This window comes from Mus caroli, chromosome 10 (assembly GCF_900094665.2).
Source record: "Mus caroli chromosome 10, CAROLI_EIJ_v1.1, whole genome shotgun sequence".
In the NCBI taxonomy this organism is placed as follows: domain Eukaryota; kingdom Metazoa; phylum Chordata; class Mammalia; order Rodentia; family Muridae; genus Mus; species Mus caroli.
In genome coordinates this window covers 54466105-54475299 of record NC_034579.1, presented here as the reverse complement: position 1 = coordinate 54475299, position 9195 = coordinate 54466105, and the positions used below count along the sequence as shown (strand labels likewise).

Below are 9195 nucleotides of genomic sequence, written 5' to 3'. Positions count from 1 at the left end.
TGTGAGCCACCATGTGGTTGCTGGGATTTGAACTCTGGACCTTCGGAAGAGCAGTCGGGTGCTCTTACCCACTGAGCCATCTCACCAGCCCCCATTATACATTTATATCGGGTACTTTAAAAACCCCAGTTTCAGGTTCAACTATGCCAAAGCAGTGTTGGGGATTGGACCCAGTGGCCTCAGGCATGGTAGACAAGCAAGCACTCTGGCCCGGCTGCATGCCTGGCAGACTCGTGCCAGAAGGCTCTGAGGCCACTTACATCTGATTGGCAGAGCAGCCACAGGTGCCCTGTGGTGTGGAAGGCGATGTGTCAGGCATGTGGACTTTCTGCTCTGCCTTTTTGTTGGTCTCCGTTTGTGCGGATATTCAAGTTGGTATCACCAAGTCTTGACTGGAAGTAGAATCTTTGTGTCTGTGTTTGGCACTAAAAGTGGATTACAACTGTAGCTCTCTGCAGCAGCGATGTAGTTAAGGAGGTCAGCCACAAAACAGATGGCAAGTTGAAGGCATTTAAATTGCTTAGCGAGCTTTATAGAACAGAGAAGAATCAGTGCTTAACACTGCTTCAAGGAAAAAGTCATTCAAGTCCGTCAGAAGCTCATGGTCTAACAGGCCTCTATCTGGACGTTCTCATTACCTCACTGAGGAATGAATTGGATTCTATCGTATGGTGGATTTACTACGTGTAAATTCATGGTGTAGTTATGGCCTCTCTTAACCAGGAGTTTCCCCAGTAATCTTAAAAGCTGCTTACAATGAAAGACAACTGACTTCGACAAAGCAAGTATCTGACATACTTTTGAATATCAAGAATACAGAAAAGGGGCTATCTGGTAAAATACAGAAAAGATGGCTCTGCTGGTAAAAGGTACCTGGCACCATGCCTGACCACCTAAGTATGACTCATGGCTTTGATGGTTCGAGAAGAGGACTGACTCCTAAAAGTTGTCCTCTGACCTTCCCATGAGGACCCATACTTAAGTAATAAATGCCTAGTTGAGAAAATGAAAACACCACCATTACCCTCACAGTATCTGCTGGGGCTTGGCTCTGCTTCAGCCTCCTCTCCTACACCACCTCCAACTTCCACACCTCCGACTTCCACACCTATCTCCATGGATACTGAAGTCAGCAGGTGCTCAAGTCTCTTCTGTGAAGTGGCATGGTATTTGCATATGAGTTGTGTGTGTCCTTCCATGAAGCACTCCTAAATGTGAGTTGACAGGAATGTCAGAGCTCAGGTGACCCTGTTGTAGGTTAATATGCCTGCATCAAAGCCTTTTCTTCTTGGTTGGTGCATTCATTTCGTTTTGAGTCTCGTGTAGTCCAGGCTGGACCTCTGACTCCTTGAGCTCCTTATTCTCCTCCTGCCTCCCAAGTGCTAAGACTACAGACATAGATTATTACTCTGTCTGCTTTATTCCACATTGGGGTCCAAGCCCAATGGTGCCAACTGAGCTACATCCCCAGCCCCGTTTTTTTTTTTTTGTTTTTTGTTTTTTTTTTAACATTAGTTTAATGGAAGAGGAAAATAGAAACAGAGCATGCTGATGGAAAGCAAGAAACCCCAGCACTCAGAAGGCTGAGATGGGAGAACTGTTCTGAGTGTGATGATAGCCTGAACTATCTAGAGACTGCCATGCCAGCCAGGGCACAGAGTGAGACTTTATTAAAAAGGGGGGAGGGGGCAGGAGCAGCAGAGAGTAAGGAACAAAAGCATTTAAGAATCAAGGTTAGTGGGACTGAAGAGATGGCTTAGTGGTTAAGCACACTGGCTGCTCTTCCAGAGGTCCTGAGTTCAATTCCCAGCAACCACGTGGTGGCTCACAACCATCTGTAATGGAATCCGATGCCCTCTTCTGGTGTGCCTGAAAACAGCACTTGCATATATAAAATAAATAAATCCTTTAAAGGAAGGAATTAAAGAGTCAAGGTTGGGTGTGGGTCATAATCCTAACAGGTTCAGCTTGATGTTTCCTGCCCCTAAATCTAGGATATAAATCCAAACAACCTATGTTTAACCTCTGGGATGAACTTCTCGTTACATCTGCTGTCTGCTAAGAGCAGCGTGCAGCAAGACTTAACAGTGTCCTGCCCTCTGCTAACACTGCACTCACCCAGCTATTAGTGAGCAAATTAGAGGCTGCCTTCCAGCCCACAAGTGGCTGTATCTTAGGGACCTCACAGGCCACTGCTTCATATAAATCACCTGGGGTTGTCTCATTGCCTACTGGGGAGTAATAGCTTTTAAATGAAATGTCTTAGCACTGAATTGAGTGGAATTGGTGATAGAGTTGGATATGGGCCATTTACTGAACTTTTTCACCACCCGTAATCTTTGCTTGTCCTTTAAAAGGAAAGCTGATGCACTGCTGACTGATGTGTTGATGTGTGGGTTATACACAGGCCGCCTCAGGCCGACCTCTCTCTGGAGAAATCCCGGCCTTTAGATTGGTTGATGTAACACATGATGTGATGTAGTTCCAGAAACAGTGGACCTGGGATGTAGAGTGAATAAGTCAAAAATAAAAAAGAAGCACTAGGCTTTGTAGTCAGTGCACTGCTGCATGTGAAGGAATGCGGTCTTGGGCCTCAAGTGTGGGAGGGTGTAAGCTGCTGTCTTTGCTTTGGAACGCAGTACCAAGGATAGGCCAGTGTGATAACTTAAGTTCAGTATCCTAGTGATTAAATGAGGGTGGGAGGCAGCACTTCCAGGAGCCTCCCCACTCAGCACTTGATCCTTACAGCCCATAGTTCCCACTTCCTGCAGTTCAGGACCACCACCTGAGAGGACATCTCTACCTCTGCGTTTCGCTTTTTGCAAAGTAAGCCGTGGGCTGTAGATGAGTCTTTAAGACGAATGCCAGTGTAGCATTGCCATGCAAGAGCATAGTCCACCAACCGTGTCTTTGGTGTCAGGGTTCTCTGCAGCTCCCTCCCCTTGGGCTCTGGAGTTGCCCACTGCTCTCTGCCCTTCTCTAGATACAGTTGATGATGTCATTAGCATGTGCAGATCTTCACACCAATCAGAAGCACAGGGTACACTGCGCATGGTGGTGCTCTGGGTCTTAACCTCAAGAAAGGGGAATGAAAAGCCAAGGGTGGGAGGATTAAACTTAGAGACCTCTCATCCTAAGTGCAATACTCCTCACCCCCTCTCTGTTTGTTTCTCTCTCTTTCTCTGGCATTGACTTGAAGGTAGTAAGACAGGAAGCCTTTCTGGTTGTGTGTCCACATCATTCAGGTAGACTCAGTATCTGGACTTTTCCCTTTGATCACCCAGACTTGTAAAGAAAGATCTGTGTGAAACTCAGCATGAGGCCAGAGTGTGTTAGTATCTCAGGGCCACTTAATCCCCGTGACACACCGGGCCATGCCGGATGAGTGGGTGCTGACATCTGGCCGTGTTAGTGTGAACTCCTACCTTGAGAGAGACAGCTGTGTCCTCTCTTCCATTTGTCTGGAAATTTGGGCAATAAAACACTTGCCCTCGGGGGTTGCTGCCTTTTCCTACGTGAATTATGTCTCTGGAGCTGTGTTTTGTAGGACCAGCCTTTGCACTGATGGTGGCATGACTGAGCTAGCCACCTTCTTCTTGGCAGTTGTTGGCACTAGCTTGGCACTAGGCTCTGAGCTTGCACCATTTCCCTTATCAGGATCTAGACTGCAGTGCTCGGTTTGGTTGGAAGGTCAAGCTTGCCGTTCGTCCTTACAGAATGAAGTTTCCCAGCAAGGTTTGCTGATGGTCATGATGATGTAATTTGATGAATTAAAAGTCAACAGCTCTTTTTCCCTTGGCTGTGTTTTAGAATGAAAGTAATTGGAGCTCTGTCACAGTAAGTTACACACGTACCTTATAGCTGGGTGTGCTAGCTTGTTGCTGCCTTGTTTGCCCGGTGTACAGAAGAGAACAGGTCAGGAGGTGGGCAGTGGTAACTAGGACATCAGGCTAGGGCTTCTTGTTTTTGTTTTTGTAACACTATTTTTGAACTCCCAAACAAGTAGGACTATTTTAATATTAGGTATAGAAGAGGTAGCTCTTAAGAAGCAGTGTTCTAAAGGATCACCTTTGTTCTCACCAGAAATACCCTAGACCTCAAGTGTAGAAGACACGGAATGAGTGGACAGCCTCTCCTGCTTTTCCAGAAGCCATTAAAACTAACGCCTGTGCCCTTTCCCTCGTAGATGGCTCCGAGCGATTCCTCTGTGAGTCGGTGTTTAGCTATCAAGTGGCGTCCACACTTAAACAGGTGAAGCATGGTAAGTACAGGAGCTGCTGTACACTTACAGGAAATGAAGGGACACAGACTATGAGAGGGCAGTGCTGTGACCAAAGCCCCACAGTGGTTAAGAGGACCTTCTGAATTGAAGAGCATTCTAAGATCTTGTTGAGCGTGAAAATTCCATTGGAGGTTGGAAGTTGAAGGCCCGGGTTCAGTTCTCTAGGGGAGCCGCCGCTACCCGCTCCTCTGCTGCCTCGGCCTCTTCCTTCTGAGACTGGCTACTGCATCCCTTCAGGGGCCACTATCTTCTAGTGTCTGAAGCACCTTCTGCCCTGTCAAAGCCTGAGCCCCGGGTGGCATGTGCACTTCACCGAGTCTCCACATGCACCAGTCCTCCTGGGACAAACCATGGGGGCTTCCGCCTCAGCTACCTGAGAGCTGGGATTCTAGGCATGAGCCCGAAGTCCAGCTCCACTCTTTAGCACCTAGCACATGTAAGAGTGTGGTGATGGTAATTATCTTTTTGCTTTTTCCAGTGCTGAGGCTCAAACAAGGAGCATGGCACGTACTAGCATGTGCTCCAACACTGGGCTCCTCCGCAGCCTATCCTAACTGGTTTTTTTCTCTTTATTGTTTCCTCACTCTGAAACTCACTGTGGCTGGGCAGTGGTGGCACATGCCTTTAATCTCAGCACTTGGGAGACAGAGGCAGGCAGATTTCTGAGTTCGAGGCCAGCCTGGTCTACAGAGTGAGTTCCAGGACAGCCAGGGCTACACAGAGAAACCCTGTCTTAAAAAAAAAAAAGAAAAGAAAAGAAAAGAAACTCACTGTATAGCCCAGGCTGGCCTGGAACTCTGTGCACATCTCCTGCCTCCACTTCCCAAGCGCTAGGCTTGAACTCCCACACCTTGCTTGTTTTATATTCTCTCTCTTTCTCTCTCTCCTCACACCTTCCTTCCGTCCCTCCTCCTCCTCCTTCTCCATCTCTGCCTCTGCCTCTGTCTCTGTGTGTATCCCTCTGTCTATCTTTCTTTCACTCTCATACTCTCTTTTTTTTTCTTCTTTTAATTATACGTAGGTATGCAGTCCATGTGTAGGGTGTGAGTGAGAACAAGTGCCTCAAAAGCCTAGCGATGTCGGATACAGTGATGTCAGATGCAGTGATGTCAGATGCAGTGATGTCAGATGCAGTGATGTCAGGTTGTGAGCCGCCTGACGTGGGTGCTGGGAATTGAACTCAGCTCTTCTGCAAGAGCACTCTGTGCTCTTATTTGCTGAGTCGTCTCTCCAGCCCCTCTGTTTTCTTTATTAAGAGGTTTTAGAGAGCTCACTTTTGAGTACCACTTTTGCTACAGCAATAAAACCCTGCTTGCCTTTGAGCAGAGGGAAGGTTTTAATACAGATTTAAACATAGGGATTAAGAGAAAGAGAGACCCTTAGGCAAAGGAGCGTACATACCCAAGTATGGGTGTGGGCTTCTCAAGAGAGTCACCTGTATTTCTTAATAACTGTATTTAAAAGTATTTTAATGTAAACTTTCCAGACTTAGAGAAAGAAAAGGACATGGAAGCCCCCTCTTGTGATTTGGTCATGGAAAAGGCTGAGCCTGAAGGGAGATAAAGGGGTGACAGGCCTTGCTGAATTCGCACAGCAAGAGGGAAAAAGAACATTCAGATAAGGGCTAGAGAGACTGGCTTCCCTAGTCACATACACAGAAATAATAACTAATGGGAATGAGTGGATTCAGGAGGAAGCCAGTGCAGCCTCTGCCCACCATGTGCACCACACACATCCACACAGACGTGTACACACACGGAGGCTGGTACAGCTCAGGGGTGGAGCACTTGACCCCGGGTTTAGTCCCCACTAACGTAAGCAAAGGGGAGACGTGCGTAATGCAGATGAGTGGAGAATGGTTAGGAAAAAGGGTTGTTGTTTTTTTGGGGGGGGGGTTTGGTTTTTTTTTTTTTTCCCAAAAATGAGTCTTCAGACGTACATAAAGTAAGGCCCCATTACTGAATTCCAAGTGGGAAGATCCACCTGGAGATGAAGCCTAGGCTAGTTGTCACATTGGTAACTTTGGCGGCCATCTGACGGAAATGCCCTGGTGTGCTCTGTCCCTGGACTCTCCAGATCAGCAAGTCGCTCGGATGGAAAAACTGGCTGGTCTGGTGGAAGAGCTGGAGGCCGACGAGTGGCGGTTTAAACCCATCGAGCAGCTGCTGGGGTTCACACCCTCCTCTGGCTGATGTTGCCTGCACGACCACCCTTAGTGCACAGCCACCCAGGGAGTCACAGCTGTCCTGTGAGCTGCATGTTTGAATCCACACCCACACTTGGTTTCTCGGATTCTGTTAATAGGCAACGAGTGCTCACGTGAGATGTTGGCGAGATGTTTTTCACATTCATATTCTTTAAAGCATTGGGCGGCATTTGGAAAGCAGAGGCAGGAGGATCTCTGCGAGTTTGAGGCTAGCCTGGTCTACATAGAGTTCCAGGACAGCCAGGGCTATGAGACCCTGTCTCAAAAAAATAAAAATAAAAAGAAGTATTGGGGATCAGATGAAGACAGTCCTTTCAGAGAACCAGGAGCTTGGGATCTAGGAAAAATTGATTCTCACAAGCCAAGTGGACACATGCCAGAGTCAGCCAACTGGATGGCGGATGTCCTGTCATTCAGAAGCTGTCTGGAAGCTTTCACCAGCCAAGCCCAAGGTCAGCATCTGTCGTTTCACGGTCGCAGCCCAAACATTTCTCTTCACACATGAATGTGATTTCAGCTCAGGGTCCGTCCAGATGGGAACTGTAAAGTGTCCTTTTCCTCTCTATTCTTAGACATTTAATATTACAGATTATTTCTCTCACCTCTTACGACATGCCAAATGGTGCTACCCCACCTCATCTCTGCCCCCCAAAATTGCTTTTTGAATGTTGCAGCACTTGAAAATATGAAGTGACCTAAATCCTTTTGAACCCCGAAGCCTTAGTCCGGCTTACTGGGTATGAAAGCAGTTCTGTGGCAAATAAACCCTTACACGAGGTCCAGATGGCTGTGCGCATCCTTTCCGGCCTGGGGGACCTAGACAGAGAGAGGAGGTCAGGCCCGCTTTTCCTTAGACTTGAAAGACACTTAAGTAAGCCGTAGGTTTGCTTTGCTGTGGGCTGTTTGCTTGTATAGAAGTTCCAACTTCCTGCAACCTCAGTGAGTGTGGCGGTGGGCTGTTTGTTGGTTAGTTCATTTGTTTGGAACCTTGTCTCTCAGTAGCTAGGCTGGCCTTAACGCATAGCCATCCTCCTGCCTCAGCCTACTAAGTGTGAGGATTACCCTTCTTTCTTCACTAGGTTTTTACACGAAGATAGAGAAAAACCTGGATGACCAAGCCCTCGTCATGGGACCCACACTGCACAATTAGGAGGCTTATGTACTTTTACATACAAATTTACCCTAGCCAGCATTTAGCTTTCTGCTCATTAATTAATAACTTACATCTGATCTGCTTAGAGTTGCTTAATTATAAATAAATTTAATCCTAGTAGCAATTGGCCTTAATCTCAGGAGTTGAAACTATTTAACACACAGTCGCTGCCAGGGAGGAGCTGGCCTCATTTACTGGGGAAAGTCTAGGCCAGTGAAGAGAAACTGCTGCTCAGGGCCACATAGATCAGGCAGAGGACAACCGTGTAAGTGGGAGTGGGGAAAAATTGATCCATCATGGAGCCCACTGTTCTGGTCTGAAGCAAGCCAGAGCTTGAGAAGTACCAGCGCCAGCCTCACTGTCTCCCTGTTCTTCTCCGCCACTGTGGTGAAAGCCCCACGCCCAGCTGCTTCCCTAGAGAAGAGTTGAATATTCAGGTGCAGCCCGTGGTCAGACTTTCCCTATGGAGAGAAGCGACCAGACCCCTGGTTTCATGTGAGACCAGACTTTCACCTCCCTTCTCCCACTGGTACTTGGGCTTACTACAGAGTATTTCCTCGATTAAGTTGAGCATTTCTTTTTTTAAGATTTATTTATTATATGTAAGTACACTGTAGCTGTCTTCAGACACTCCAGAAGAGGGCGCCAGATCTCGTTGCAGATGGTTGTGAGGCACCATGTGGTTGCTGGGATTTGAACTCTGGACCTTTGGAAGAGCAGTCGGGTGCTCTTACCCACTGAGCCATCTCACCAGCCCAAGTTGAGCATTTCTTGATCCGACCTTGAACATTAGAGAGAAGCCAGGCTTGGTAGCACACACCTGTAATGCCAGCACTTGGGAGGTGAAAGTAGAAGAACTAGGATTTCATAGCCAGCCTGGGCTACACAAGACCTTAGAGAGAAGCTAGATCGTGTGGGTAATGGAAGAGAGGACAGAGAGCTGGAGAGAGATTAAAGAACCACAGGTTTACTTTGTGAATGTTTGGCATGAATCATTCAACTGCATCACAAGCCCTCCCAACAGGGCCCTGGCTACTTTGTAAATGTGTGCTCCAGCTCTGCACCTTTTATTGGCTGTTGTCTCTCATCCACAGTTCTGCCATGCTTTGGGCTAGCTCATCTCTAGTTTTTTTGTCTAACTCATCTCTCCTCTGTGCACTTACTATGTGCCAGTCATTACCAGGCCTTGATTAGCCCTTTCTATAGCATATAAGCTAAATAATATCCCACACATACATGGAAGAGGAGCATGAGTCCAAAGCAAGCTGCAGAGCTAGGATCCAGTCTGCCAGCCCCAACAGCTCAGGCTCTTTGAAACAGCATAGTATAATCCCCAGCCTTAGCCCTTGTACCATGAAAACTTCTGGGGCTGGTAAGATGGCTCGGTAAGGTGCCTCACGAGCACAAGGGCTTGAGTGTCATCTCCAGAACCCACACAAGGCCAGGCGTGGCCGCACACACTCAGGCGCCAGCTGGGGAAGCAGAGCTATGAGTACTTACTGGCAGCTATCTAATAATCGGTGCTCTCCGGCCACTGAGAGGCTCCGCTTCAAA

At 47.6% G+C, this 9195-nt stretch overlaps 1 protein-coding gene across 2 annotated transcripts in view; it reads left to right on the top strand.

Moving 5' to 3' along the window:
- The window catches only part of Anapc16 (anaphase promoting complex subunit 16), a 15542-nt gene extending 7558 nt beyond the window's left edge, over positions 1–7984 (top strand). For both annotated transcript variants that reach the window (XM_021174521.2, XM_021174520.2), the window contains 2 exons: positions 4187–4261; positions 6359–7984. In XM_021174521.2, the coding sequence (XP_021030180.1) occupies positions 4187–4261; positions 6359–6474 (191 nt within the window). In that variant the 3' untranslated portion in view covers positions 6475–7984. The remainder of the gene's footprint in view (positions 1–4186; positions 4262–6358) is intronic.
- The last annotated feature ends 1211 nt before the right edge of the window (positions 7985–9195 follow it).